The 14240-nt window shown below is 46.5% G+C and overlaps 1 protein-coding gene across 6 annotated transcripts in view; it reads left to right on the top strand.

Moving 5' to 3' along the window:
• The first annotated feature begins 2506 nt into the window (after positions 1 to 2506).
• Positions 2507 to 14240, top strand: part of otof (otoferlin) — a 34075-nt gene continuing 22341 nt past the window's right edge. For all 6 annotated transcript variants that reach the window (XM_031901884.1, XM_031901883.1, XM_031901880.1 and 3 more), the window contains exons 1-17: positions 2507 to 2701; positions 4313 to 4499; positions 6037 to 6260; positions 6989 to 7097; positions 7244 to 7427; positions 8436 to 8556; positions 9528 to 9628; positions 10780 to 10870; positions 10948 to 11064; positions 11265 to 11417; positions 11549 to 11738; positions 11862 to 11986; positions 12357 to 12491; positions 12659 to 12820; positions 13046 to 13165; positions 13253 to 13414; positions 13692 to 13854. In XM_031901884.1, coding sequence (XP_031757744.1) covers positions 2603 to 2701; positions 4313 to 4499; positions 6037 to 6260; positions 6989 to 7097; positions 7244 to 7427; positions 8436 to 8556; positions 9528 to 9628; positions 10780 to 10870; positions 10948 to 11064; positions 11265 to 11417; positions 11549 to 11738; positions 11862 to 11986; positions 12357 to 12491; positions 12659 to 12820; positions 13046 to 13165; positions 13253 to 13414; positions 13692 to 13854 — 2443 coding nt within the window. In that variant the 5' untranslated portion in view covers positions 2507 to 2602. The remainder of the gene's footprint in view (positions 2702 to 4312; positions 4500 to 6036; positions 6261 to 6988; positions 7098 to 7243; positions 7428 to 8435; positions 8557 to 9527; positions 9629 to 10779; positions 10871 to 10947; positions 11065 to 11264; positions 11418 to 11548; positions 11739 to 11861; positions 11987 to 12356; positions 12492 to 12658; positions 12821 to 13045; positions 13166 to 13252; positions 13415 to 13691; positions 13855 to 14240) is intronic.

Genomic DNA, 14240 nt, shown 5'->3' with positions numbered 1-14240 from the left:
CTTCCTCCTGCGATAAAGCGTCTTTGTGGAGTCTCTGAGAGAGCGCACGTGTTTCTCCTGGATTGAGGTTTCTGGGAGTCTCTGCGACGGAGCGCCAGAAGTTTTTACTCCTGGATATGAGGGTTGTGTAGTCTTCTCGAGAGCGCAGTGTTTCCTCCTCGGATATGAGGATTTGTGCGTCAGTCTCTGCGAGAGCGGCAGTTTTTCCTCGCTGGATATGAGCTGTTTGTGAGTAGTCTCTCGAGGAGCGCAGATTGTTCCTCCTGGAATATGAGGGTTAATGTGGAGTCTCTAGAGAAGCGCAGTGTTTCAAACTCCTGGTATTGAGGGTTTTGTGGGAGTCTCTGCGAAGAGAGCGGCCAGGTTTCCTCGCTGGTATGAGGTGTTTGTGCGAGTCTCTGCGAATGAGCGCATGTGTCCTCCTGGATATGAGGGTTCTTGGAGTCTCGCCGAGACGCACAGTGTTGTCTCCTGGATATGAGGGTTTGTGGCGCAGTCTCTGTACGAGTAGCAGCCAGTGTTTCCAATCCTGGGTAATCGGGGTTTCGTGGAGTCTCTCGCCGAGAGTCGCACCAGTGACTTCCTCCTGGATTAGGAGGCGTTTTGTGGGAGCCTGCACGATATCAGCGTCAAGTGTTTCAAAACTCCGCTGGATATGAGGCCGTTTCTGGGAGTCTCTGCCCCACCCACCACCACGCAGCGAAACAGTGCTTCCCTCCTGCACATAGCGGGTTTGTGGGAGTCTTCTGAGAAGATCGGCCATTTGCCTCCTGGATTACGTGAGGGCTTAACCTGAAGTGGGAGCTCTGCGAGAGCGCTAGTGTTTTTCCTCCGGATATAGGATCTGTGGACTCCTGCGACGAGGCACTGGATTTCCATCTCTGGATATGAGGTTTTTGGAGTCTCTTAGCAAGGCAAGTGTTTCCTCCTCCCGATATCGAAGGTTTGTCGGGAGTCTCTGCGACCATGAGCGACACTGTTTCTCCTATATTGAGGGTTCGTGGGCACAGTCCTGCGAGAACGCAGTGCTGTCTCCTGGATTATGAGGTATGTAGAGTCTCTCGACGAGAGGCCATCCAGTGTTTCAAACTCCTGGTAATAGAGGGTCTCTAGCCTCTTTATCTCACCACACTTTATCGATGTAATACGTGTGTGCCTGACTGCAGCAGGCTCCGCTGAGAAGAGCGCAGTGTTTCCTCCTGGATATGAGGGTTTGTGGGAGTCTCTGCGAGAGCGCAGTGTTTTCTCCTGGATATGAGGGTTTGTGGGAGTCTCTGCGAGAGCGCAGTGTTTCCTCCTGGATATGAGGGTTTGTGGGAGTCTCTGCGAGAGCGCAGTGTTTCCTCCTGGATATGAGGGTTTGTGGGAGTCTCTGAGAGAGCGCAGTGTTTCAAACTCCTGGATATGAGGGTTTGTGGGAGTCTCTGCGAGAGCGCAGGTTTATACCAAGGTGACTGTTGCTCCCACACCAATTATCTCTCCCACATCTCCGGCTCAGGGATAATAATCAGTTCCGTGACGTTCTAGGCTTCTGTTCCGCTGATTTCTCACATCACACGGCAGCCACGCTCGGTGTCGGAGCCCTTTATTCAGCCGACATGACGCTTTGCCCGGTCGTGTCCGGCTGAGACTCGTCAGTACTGTTGCACCGTGGGGGTTAGAAAGCCTGGGATTTCCTGCAATAACCCATCTGCTCTGGATGAGATAATTGCCCCGGGCCTCTAAAGTGCATCTAATGGCTAGCTGTGTGTCCCAGCAATGAGAGGGACATTATCAGGGGCATAGACCTGGGCTGGCACTGACTCCTACTCTACTGAAATAGCCTCCACTTGGCCTGATAAAGCTCATTCTGGGACACGGGAAACCTTCCCATAAATAGGCAGAGAGTGGTTGACAGATGGTTTCAGGGAGTGGATCCCATTACATTGCTGTTGGGTTGTCTGTATCTAAAAACTCCCATGATGCTCCACTGAACCCTCCAAGGAGCAGCTTTGGGAACTGTTGGTCCCTGCAGAATCCTAATGTAACACTTGAAGGTGCCCCACTATGGTTCTAGTTCTCAACACGTGTTCCTAGATCTAGAACCTGGGGTAGGAGGCTAAAGGTGGCCATACAGGGGCAGATTTCAGCTACTGATTTGGGTCCTTATCTGCCCGTGTATGGGCACCCCCAGTGGGCCTACCCATGTGGCCTAAAATGTGCCAGATCTCGATCAAGCCTTTTATTTATTTTCCGTTGGATCAGGTCCATTGATAAGGTCTTCATCCAGTTCGCGCCTATGTCCGCCATTTTGATGCAGTCATTTGGCCCTAGGTGGGAAAAGATCTGCTCATTGGCTGAGGTCGCCATTGGCGTGTTTGCACCAAATAGGGTTGGTAAGGCAGGAGAGAAGGTTCAAGTTCTTCAGTTTACTTCTAGCCCTACTGACGTGCCAACCTTGGGCACCAGATCTGCCCCATGCAATGCCCATAACTGCACCATGAATGTCACTTGTACTTACTGATATTTCTACAGGAACCTGCTCCTCCCGGACGGAGTTCCCGCGGAACGTCAGTGGGCTCGATTCTACGTCAAGATCTACCGAGCCGAAGGCCTGCCCAGGATGAACACCAGCATCATGGCCAACGTCAAGAAAGCTCTCATTGGAGAAAACAAGGACTTGGTGGACCCCTATGTGCAAGTTGCCTTTGCAGGGCAGAAGGTAGAGAACCTCTGGTGGGGTTGGGTACTGTCAGAGGGCACATATTGGGGTATATAACAATCCCGGGATTGGACTGGTTGGTGGGAATCCTGGTTCCTAATGGTAGCCATGGTAGGGGCACACCACAATGGGGGGTGGGGTACAGAAGGACAGTCATGGTGCTGGTAGGGAATTAAGGACAACTGGTTTATTAGACTGGAAAACCAAGTGGAGCCTGGCATAGGTTGGCCTGTTCTAATATCAACCAATCAAATGTCTGCTTCATTTAGTCTAAATGCACTAGACTAGGGTAAATGCCAACAGACAGAGGGGGCAAATAGTTTTACTTTCCCCAGGTTCCAGGGTTTTCATTGGTCACTAAGCGCAACCGGGTAGGAACATTAGGATAAACAAAGATTCAAATACCAATGGGATGAGAAAGAATTAAATATATTTAGGGTAATGTGCATTATCGTAGGCCCAGAGCCGGCTGGGTATTAGCACTAACACTCTGCTTATAACACATAGTGCTGCCTTTGTAGTAATACAGTATTATCTCTGTAATGTGAAAATGTCCTTGGCGAGCCAGGAAAATCACATTGTATCCCCTGCAGATGGATAGAATGAAATGAGTCCTATTTCAGTAGAGCAACTGGGCTGGAACGCAGAGCATTGCACCTCCATTCCCAGCCCAACAGCGCCACCTGGTGTCGGCATTCATTCTGCCTGTTCTAATCTGTATATACTGGGTGTGCAACAAAGGCACAATATATAGGGTACAAATACTAATATATATAATAATACACCCAGATCCAGAGGAGAATGATTAGAACGTTGAATCTAGAACAAGATGGAAGGAGAGAGGCGCTACAGGGAACGGCACAGGGAAGGGTGGGTTGGTGCAGCAGGAACTTCATATAGAAAGAGATGGGCACGTAGGGTTTCTTATGGGAAATAAACATAGAAACCCAGAAATGCGAGTGTTTAGCAGTGATTTACAGTCTCTGTTAGAGATCCGAGAGCACCATTGTATTTCAGGGAGTCACTGTTCCGCGTTACTCTAGTTCATTATCATACAAAGAGAGAAACATGAGGGGGAACTGATGGAGTAGGGGGGCAACTCTAGAGAAATCCAGAAGGCATCTCCAGAGGGAAGGGATTTCTGAATCATTGATGTATGAGGGACAGTCTTAAAGGTCAATATGTGTAGTTTTAATGTCCTCCTCAGAAATCAATGTATGGTTTAGATGAACAGAGAGGCGAATGGGAGGCTGGGGGGGGGGGGTGTAGGGACATAGGAATAGAGAGGCAGAGGTGTAGTAGACATGTAGTTGGACAGGCATTTGCACATTGACTTGATAGGAGAATAGATAGGTAGATGATGGGTAAGTGTAAGAGCATTGCTTACATGGTGAGGGAGCTCGTGGAAGACCTACAGGAGGGACATATGAGTGGATGGATATGACAGTAAGATGAGTATGTGGCACAAATAAGCAGTTGGAGGCTTGTAGGAATCTTGGGAAGGTGGGGGTATAATAAGCCCTAAATTCCTTGAGTCCATGAGTTGGCCATCAGACGAGAGAGTATCTAGAATGGGTGACTGATTGAGATGTTTGTCCCGTGTCCCCGCAGGGAAAGACCTCGGTGCAGAAGAGCAGCTACGAGCCCATGTGGAACGAGCAGATCATTTTCACCGAGATGTTCCCCCCCCTGTGCAAGAGGATGAAAGTGCAGATCAGAGATTCCGACAAGGTCAACGATGTCGCCATTGGGACCCACTTCATTGACCTGAGGAAAATTGCCAACGAGGGGGACAAGGGCAAGTATACGACTTATGGGTACAGCTTTGGTAATGGGCTAACGTGGTACAGATAGAATGAATTAAATTAAATAATCCACCAAGTACATAGCCCTTTGCTGTATGAGGCTACAAAGCTTCCCATTGAGGCTTTAGAGACCCCCAGGGGCTGAGCTCCCCCCAGAGCAGACACAATAAAGCCTTCTGATCCCAACGCCGTTGGGTGATGTCAATATTTCATTGTAACTGGCGCTTGATCGAGCCGCTCCCCCCCCCCCCCCCCCAGTTTGACTCAGAGCTGCTTCAAAGCCTCGACGGATTATTCTATAGAGCGTCTCGCTCCAGAACATAAGAGACACCTCATTAAAACATCAACAATATCCGTTTGAAGCCCGCGCCTGGAGTCCTTCAGGAGGCATTAGACGGAGCGAAGGGGGGGGATCTTCATTTTAAATTACATATACTTCCTACAAAGAGGCTTTGACGTCATCTTGAGAATAAGCTTCGGAGAGACGGATAGAAAGGCATATTGTGTATCACAGAACTTGATAGAAGGTCAGAAGGTCCAACCAGCTCTTGTCTGACCCATCAAGCTTCTCATTAGCACTCATTGTAGAGTTTTTTGAAGAAACAATGTCAAATTTTGACGAAAAAAATAACATTTTCCATTGGGCAAGTTGGGCTGTTTGTTTCCAAGCAGTTGTGCCAAGATTAGTCTGGTTCATAGGGGGTCTTCTCTTACATAGTAACATAGTAAGTTGGGTTGAAAAAAGACTTACGGCCATCACGTTCAACCATAATGCCTATATATAACCTGCCTAACTGCCAGCTGATCCAGAGGAAGGCAAAAAACCCATCTGAACATAGTAACATAGTAAGTTAGGTTGGAAAAAGACGCACGTCCATCACGTTCAACCATAATGCCTATATATAACCTGCCTAACTGCCAGCTGATCCAGAGGAAGGCAAAAAACCCATCTGAACATAGTAACATAGTAAGTTAGGTTGGAAAAAGACACACGTCCATCACGTTCAACCATAATGCCTATATATAACCTGCCTAACCGCCAGCTGATCCAGAGGAAGGTGAAAACCCCATTTGAACATAGTAGCATAGTAAGTTAGGTTGAAAAAAGATGCACGTCTATCACATTCAACCATAATGCCTATATATAACCTGCCTAACTGCCAGCTGATCCTGAGGAAGGCGAAAGCCCCATCTGAACATAGTAACATAGTAACATAGTAAGTTGGGATGAAAAAAGACACACGTCCATCACGTTCAACCATAATGCCTATATATAACCTGCCTAACTGCCAGCTGATCCTGAGGAAGGCGAAAGCCCCATCTGAACATAGTAACATAGTACATTAGGACAGTAGGGGGCGCACATAATATATAGGCCATGTGTTGGTGGGGGAGTCATACTGCCAAGTTTGGGGGAAGATGGGGAACTGACCATATCATAGAGGCTTTCTAATGAATAGGGTAGGTCTCCAGTATAGAGAATCATGACAGATCAGCTGAATTCCCTTTCTAACCCTTCTGTAAGTGTAGGATTCCTCCCTACTTTCGGCCCAGCCTGGGTGAATATGTATGGCTCCACCCGTAACTACACCCTCATGGATGAGCACCAGGATCTGAATGAGGGGCTCGGAGAAGGCGTCTCTTTCCGCGCAAGGCTGCTGCTGAGTCTCGCTGTTGAGATACTGGATACAACCAACCCAGAGCTCACCAGTTCCACAGAGGTTCAAGTTGAAGGAGCTCAACCAGTGGCAGAAGTAAGAACAACATTGTCCTACCATCTCAATCTTGTCCTACTGTCTCCATCTTGCCCTACTGTCTCAATCTTGTCCTACTGTCTCCATCTTGCCCTACTGTCTCCATCTTGTCCCACTGTCTCCATCTTGTCCTACTGTCTCCATCTTGTCCTACTGTCCCCATCTTGCCCTACTGTCTCCATCTTGTCCTACTGTCTCCATCTTGCCCTACTGTCTCCATCTTGCCCTACTGTCTTCATCTTGTCCTACTGTCCCCATCTTGTCCTACTGTCTCCATCTTGCCCTACTGTCTCCATCTTGTCCTACTGTCTCCATCTTGCCCTACTGTCTCCATCTTGTCCTACTGTCTCCATCTTGCCCTACTGTCTCCATCTTGCCCTACTGTCTCCATCTTGCCCTACTGTCTCTTTCTTGCCCTACTGTCCCTATCTTGTCCTACTGTCTCCATCTTGCCCTACTGTCTCCATCTTGTCCTGCTGTCTCCATCTTGTCCTGCTGTCCCCATCTTGCCCTACTGTCTCCATCTTGCCCTACTGTCTCTTTCTTGCCCTACTGTCCCTATCTTGTCCTACTGTCCCTATCTTGTCCTACTGTCTCCTACTGACTGTAATGTTGATGGCTTCTTGGCTTCTTGGCAAACCTGTATATTCCTGTATATGTAGTGGCCCCGAGTCACATGTATGATATTAGCCAAGCCGTGTATTTCATTATTACTTGTCATTACCCAGACCTGTACCGGTAAAATGGAAGAGTTCTTCCTGTTTGGAGCATTCCTGGAATCCACCATGATTGATCGGAAAATTGGGGACAAGCCAATTAACTTTGAGGTCACCATAGGTATGTAGGGTACTCACAGGTACATTCACCCCCAAACCATCTATAATTACCCAGTCTTATAGAAATCTACACCCTGATTTGCTGTGGTGCCCATATTCTTCTAGAACATCTAGCCAATGGAAAGATTAATAAAATGTGCATTTTAGGTAACTATGGCAACCAAATAGATGGAATTTCCAAGCCGAGTATGAGGAAGAGGAAGGAAGGAGGTGACGGAGTCGAGGAGGAGACGGAGCTCTTGCAGAATTCCAGTGATGATGAGGCTGATGAAGATGGAGAAATGTTATCAATCTCTTCGTCCCCTGCAATGAAGCCACTCATAACTGATAGGTAATGGTTTAATCCAGCTCATCCATGTACCCACCCCCATAACTGATAGGTAATGGTTTAGTCCAGTTCATCCATGTACCCACCCCCATAACTGATAGGTAATGGTTTAGCCCAGTTCATCCATGTACCCACCCCCATAACTGATAGGTAATGGTTTAGTCCAGTTCATCCATGTACCCACCCCCATAACTGATAGGTAATGGTTTAGTCCAGTTCATCCATGTACCCACCCCCATAACTGATAGGTAATGGTTTAGTCCAGTTCATCCATGTACCCACCCCCATAACTGATAGGTAATGGTTTAGCCCAGTTCATCCATGTACCCACCCCCATAACTGATAGGTAATGGTTTAGTCCAGTTCATCCATGTACCCACCCCCATAACTGATAGGTAATGGTTTAGTCCAGTTCATCCATGTACCCACCCCCATAACTGATAATGATTTAATCCAGCTCATCCATGTACCCACCCCCATAACTGATGGGTAATGGTTTGTTCCATCTTATCCATGTAGTCCTCCATAACTGATAGGTAATGGTTTAATCCAGCCCAGGAATGTAGCCCCTCCATAACTGATAGGAAATGGTTTAATCCAGCCCAGGAATGTAGCCCCCCCATAAATAATAGTTAATGGTTCAATCCACATGAGGAATATAAGAAAATGTTGATCTTCATTGAACCTTGATCACAACAGATAGGGGACAACCTAAGGGAAAGAACATGGTTCCTCCCACCCAAATGTAGAAATACACATATACGGGTTGAGGAAGAATATCTCTATACCTCTATACCTTCTTACTGTGCTGTCTCTTTAAGTACAAATATATTATATTTTCTAGAATTCCTTCAATATGAGTTGATAATAAACCTTTTCATTTAATGCCTGATAGAATCTATTGCACATACAAGTACCAGATGCTCTACAGGCATTGTGTTGGTCAGGCCGAGTCCCCGTTGGCTTTGCCTGAAGCTTTTGTGAGTGAATTTATCTCTTCTGCTCCCACAGGAACTACTTCCACCTCCCGTTCTTTGATAAGAAGCCCTGTACCTACATTAAGAGTTGGTGGCAGGACCAGCGGAGGCGGCTGTACAATGCCAACATTATGGACAAGATCGCAGATAAGCTGGTCAGTAATTGTCCCTTTCCCTCAGCAATCATAGCCATGTCATTCCCACAGCTAAAGAGAGAGCGATAAGGGGGGGTCTCTGAGCACGAGACCATACAATAGAGCGCTGAGAATGATTTCCAAGTTGCAGTGAGTGGGTGTCAGCTCTGAGACATTCTCACAGAGCTTCCATCCCAATAACGAGCTCCTGATGTCCATCTGTTGGCCTCGTTAGAGATCAGCCATAGGGGTAGCAACCTATTATAGGGTTTTCGTGTAACCAATCACATACTGACTGGCCAATTAGACAGAACCAGTCCAACCCTGGTCAAAACTGGCAATAGTCTCTCCTTACACACCTACAAGCACAAAGTAATAGCTAATGCATGCCCCATACCTTCACCCAATACTAGGGATAGTGGAAATTCCATATTAAATATACATTATAACAACATTCTAACCATGGCCTCCTTATTCAGATTATATGAATATATCCAAAAGCTTGTCCAGCCTGTATTGTCCCAGCTCTTCCTCAACTACAGCTTCCTGCCATATCATTTATGAAGTGTAAGAATGCACCCCCAACCATCTTTATAAGGATATAAGCAAGCTGGTCCACCCAACATTCTCCCAGCTCTTCCTCAACTACAGCTTCTGGCATAATCTTGTAGGCAAAGTTAAAACTTGTATCTTGTAGGCACCCCAAGGACATTAGCGTCCAGTTTGCACTTCAGTCACAATAGTAATAATATTCATGTGGCCTAAGACAGAATGTACCCCCAACTATATAAGAATATGAAAGGGCGTGTCCAACGGGGTCTTCCTGGGCTACAGTTTCCTGCATCATGTGACCACCAAAGTCATGATTGTGTAGTCACAGAAATGATACAAAAATGATAAGGATGGAAGACTTGATATTCAGCTACTATGGACCTACAAGGTCTCCGACAGTGAATAGCAACCGTAATTACTCTGCCCTTTCCGCCCAACAGGAGGAAGGCTTGAACGATGTTCATGAGATGATAAAGACGGAGAAGCCCTACCCTGAACGGCGGCTGCGAGGAGTCCTGGAGGAGCTGAGTAGCAGCTGTTTGTAAGTACGACCCCAATACCAACGGCCAATGGTCATACCACTGTCTATAGGCCAATGGCTAATGGTCAAACCACTGTCTGTAGGTCTATAGTAAAGCTCAACTTCTGGCCAAACCACACTTTAAGCTTCCAACCAAGTGCAACCAAATAATACATTAGCGTGGGGCTTAGTGATGTCTGAATGATTTAGACTGAGAGCAGCTTGGGTTTCCGATCATAAATACAGTTGTTAAGGTAAAAACCACTCGTCACTGGGGAATATATAGGCTCGGGGAGAGCAGAGTAAAGAATTGCATTGATATCTCATGAAATGAGAAGATATGGTGTTTGTGAAACAAATAAAAGCTGTGATGTATGAGTTGTCAGTATATACACGGGGCACGTGGTCAGGAACCGGCCCAACTGCCTGGCATTCAATCGTGTGAATGTTCTCTAAGTAGAACTTTATTGTAGAAGAACTGATGATTCAGCGGGAGAAGCAGAACCGCTCAGTCCATCATCGTTACGGGCCCAGCACTCAGAAACCATAAGTGATTTATGGAAATAATAAGCGCAGTCATTTGCTGCTCGCTAACCGGAACACTCGCTACTTGGGGGACTTGGGCACCTTCCAGGGGGGCGAGGAATAGGATAGCATTAGCGATAAGAGACAACTCATAAGGGTCATTAATCCGTAGAAATATTCTACCTCTATGGCAGCTCAAACCTGTATTCCTAAAGAAACATAAGGAGCCGGCAGGCAGTGAGGAGCCAGGGGAATGGTAGATTCTGGGCACATCATAGAAAGGTCTGAAGACCACTGCTTGAGTTTGTTTATGTTGGTCTCAGTCTTTTGTCTGCTCCTGGTCTTCTGCCATCGAATGGATTTGTGAAATAGTGAAGGCTTCTACATTCTCCATCAACCTCAGTAAAGGGCAATTAGTGCAACCCAGAGAAGGAATGGGAATTATGGATAAGTACAACTAAGCAGGCAATTGTAGGCAAAGGTGGGATGGAGGTGCCATTTTTAGGGTGAGCCTATCACTCGGGCTTGTTCCCTGAACCCAAGAGGAGACATCATTCTCCATGAGTGTTCAGATAATATAACCATTTCTAAGCACATATAATTATATATTACACATATATTTACTGTATGTAATTTTTTCTTTCAAGTCGATTTGTTACCTTGGCCAACAAGGACCAGAACCAGAATGGGCAGACGAAACTGGACAGGGAGAGGCTGAAGTCCTGCATGAGGGAGCTGGTAATGTCTTTATGTTCGATGGGTTGGGCAGGTTGGCGGGCGATGGACTCACTAATCATGATTGTTTTACTCAACAGGAGAACATGGGGACACAAGCCAAGACCATGAGGTCCCAAGTGAAGAAGAACACGGTTAAGGACAAGCTGAAACTGGTGCAGAATTTCCTGCAGAAGCTCCGGTTCCTGGCAGATGAGGTGATTTACTAGATTTCTGCAGGTCTTTCCAACGAATGCATTATTTATCATGCTTATGGGTATAATGCAAGGAAAGGCACTCTGAAACCTTCATGGGATTTACATTAACAGCACTGCTGGCTAGAGAGGCCTGCATCTGACTGGCTAGGGTAAAAGATATAGTAATGGTTGAAGGTTCATCACTGTATCTTTCCCAACAGCCCCAGCACAGCATTCCTGACATCTTCATCTGGATGATGTCCAACAACAAGCGCATCGCCTACGCTCGAATCCCTTCCAAAGATATCCTGTACTCCATTGTGGATGAGGAGACGGGAAAGGACTGTGGCAAAGTCAAGTGTGTCTTCCTTAAGGTACAATGTGGTGGCTCTCAATGGCCAGTCTTGGCTTCTATATCTGCTACATTATCTAGGTTATAATTGGTGGCAAATAAAATGGTCCATTTTTTGGTTGCTCTTCATGATTTTTCTTCTGTTGCCTTCAGCTGCCGGGCAAGAGGGGCTTTGGGCCTGCAGGCTGGACGGTACAAGCCAAGATGGAGGTCTACATGTGGTTGGGCCTTAGCAAGCAGCGCAGGGATTTCTTGTGTGGTCTTCCATGTGGATTTGAGGAGATAAAAGCAGTGAAAGGGCCCGGTCTGCAGTCCTTCCCACCCATCAGCCTCAGCTACACCAGTAAGAACGCTTCCCTTTACCCCTTATGCCCTTATTAGGGTTAATAATTGTGTTTTAAGTGATATACAATTAGTGGCAACAGAAATGCTTGGGGCTCTTACTTTATGTAACTTTTTTTCCCAGAAAAACAAGTGTTCCAGTTACGAGCCCACATGTACCAAGCCCGGAGTCTCTTTGCCGCTGACAGCAGTGGACTTTCCGACCCCTTTGCCCGCGTCTTCTTCAACACTCAGAGCCAATGTACAGAGGTAAGGAACGGTAGAACTGCTATGGCAACACAAATCCCAAGTTGATGCCACCTCAAAGGCCCTTGTTTAGTGACCTTGCATAATAAAGTGCCAGCTTTCCTGAAGAAGAGGCTTATCTCCACCAAGAGCCCACCATGAATGGTCAAAATGGAATGCAAACAGTTAAAGGGTGGTATTAAGGCAAATGAAATACATACCTGTGCTGATACTGTCATAGTAACATAGTAAGTAGGTTGAAAAAAGACGTACGTCCATCACGTTCAACCATAATGCCTATATATAACCTGCCTAACTGCCAGTTGATCCAGAGGAAGGTGAAAACCCCATCTGAATCCCATTTGAATCCATCAAACCCGGTCTTTCTCTCCAGGTGCTGAATGAGACCCTTTGTCCGACTTGGGACCAGCTGTTGGTGTTTGACAATATCGAACTCTACGGAGAAGCTCACGAGATGAGAGACGACCCCCCAATCATTGTCATTGAGATTTATGATCAAGACACAGTAGTAAGTAGGCCATTTTCTTTCATTTATGGGGTTTGTGCTTTCTTCTTGGGGCCATGTTACGTTTACTGTCTCAGCTTCAGGTGGAATTTCCGTTATTAAAAAGTAACGACTATGTATTTGGCTGAAGTAATTAAAAGTCCCTGCTCATACTGTAACATTGTGTTTAGGGGAAGGCCGATTTCATGGGGAGAACATTTGCCAAACCTGTTGTGAAAATGTCAGATGAGCGGTACTGCCCTCCCCGCTTTCCGCCACAGCTGGAATACTACCAGATCTACCGTGGGAACTCAACCGCAGGGGACCTCTTGGGAGCTTTCGAACTTCTCCAGGTAGCCACCAAGAAGCCAAAGTCAGCAATGTCCAACTGCTGTGAAGGAAATACCCAAAGTTGTAAAGCATGAGGGCCCCCTAGATTGACATTGCTTATCTGATACTGTATATTTGGGATAATTGTCCAAGAAATTGCAAAAAATTTCAGTTACACAAACAGCTTCTGACTGTGAAGGTAATCAGTACATACATAAATGGCAGCCATCTTGTTATTTGTCCTGTAGATCGGACCAGCGGGCAAGTCTGACCTCCCACAGATTGAAGGACCAACAGACATAGAGAGAGGACCCATCCTTCCAGTTCCTCTTGGAATCAGACCAGTGCTCAGCAAATACAGAGTAGAGGTATTAGATTCTGTCTCAGCAAGTTTTTGTGTAGCTGTGAAGCTTAGAGTAAATATCAAAGTTCTAATAACGTTTCTCAAATTATAGGTCCTTTTCTGGGGGCTGAGAGACCTGAAGAGAGTAAATCTAGCCCAGGTTGATAGACCAAGGGTGGATATTGAGTGTGCCGGGAGGGGGGTGCAGTCTGCCCTCATCCAGAACTACAAGAAGAATCCAAATTTTAGCACGTTGGTCAAATGGTTTGAAGTGGTGAGTTGATAACACAATAGTATTAATGAGGTCATTCTCGAGAATGAGGCCTTATTGGCTCAGTCAGTAACAGGTGATATGCTACAGGGTGACTATTATTCAGGTTTTATGGTAGAACATGGAGATATTGCCTAGAATGGACATGTCAACATGTGTCTAAGCCCAGTATAATATGTTGGGGAAACAACACAATGTCCCAAATGAATGCAACCTGAAAGGAGGTCGGAGGATTCTGGCCATGAAGCTGATACTCTACTGTCCCACTATTCCTTTCCAGGATCTCCCCGAGAATGAGTTACTTCACCCGCCATTGAATATCCGAGTAGTAGACTGCCGAGCCTTTGGCAGATACACTCTGGTTGGTTCCCATGCTGTCAGCTCCCTACGCAGGTTCATTTACCGGCCTCCGGATAAGAACTCCCAGCAGTGGACCACAGCAGGTATTGTGTATTGGAATTTCTCACCCATGTATAGGTCTTCTTCATAAAAAGAACTGTCCTCCTTCACTGCAAGATACAGAGATGGCCCTTGTATTCAGTGGTTCTTAAACTGTGGGGTCAGCCCCCTTAGGTGGCCCAGAGCAGTGGCTGAGGTGGACCAGCCTGAAGAGCAGTTGGACTTCAATGTCTGAGGACCACTGCTTTAGTTTGTTTATGATGTCCTCAACCAATTATCTGCCCTCTGCTCCAAGTTTTCTGCCATCTAATGGATTTGTGAAATGGTGAAGGCTTCTTCTCTTTCTCTGCTCATGTCCGCATTCTCCACCAACCTCAGTAAAGGGAAATTAGTGCAAGCCAGAGAGGCTTCGATATGTGCACACAATGTT

Source organism: Xenopus tropicalis, chromosome 5 (genome assembly GCF_000004195.4).
Source record: "Xenopus tropicalis strain Nigerian chromosome 5, UCB_Xtro_10.0, whole genome shotgun sequence".
Lineage (NCBI taxonomy): Eukaryota > Metazoa > Chordata > Amphibia > Anura > Pipidae > Xenopus > Xenopus tropicalis.
Note: the sequence above shows the minus strand (reverse complement) of the source record. Positions and strands in the feature narration are given on the sequence as shown.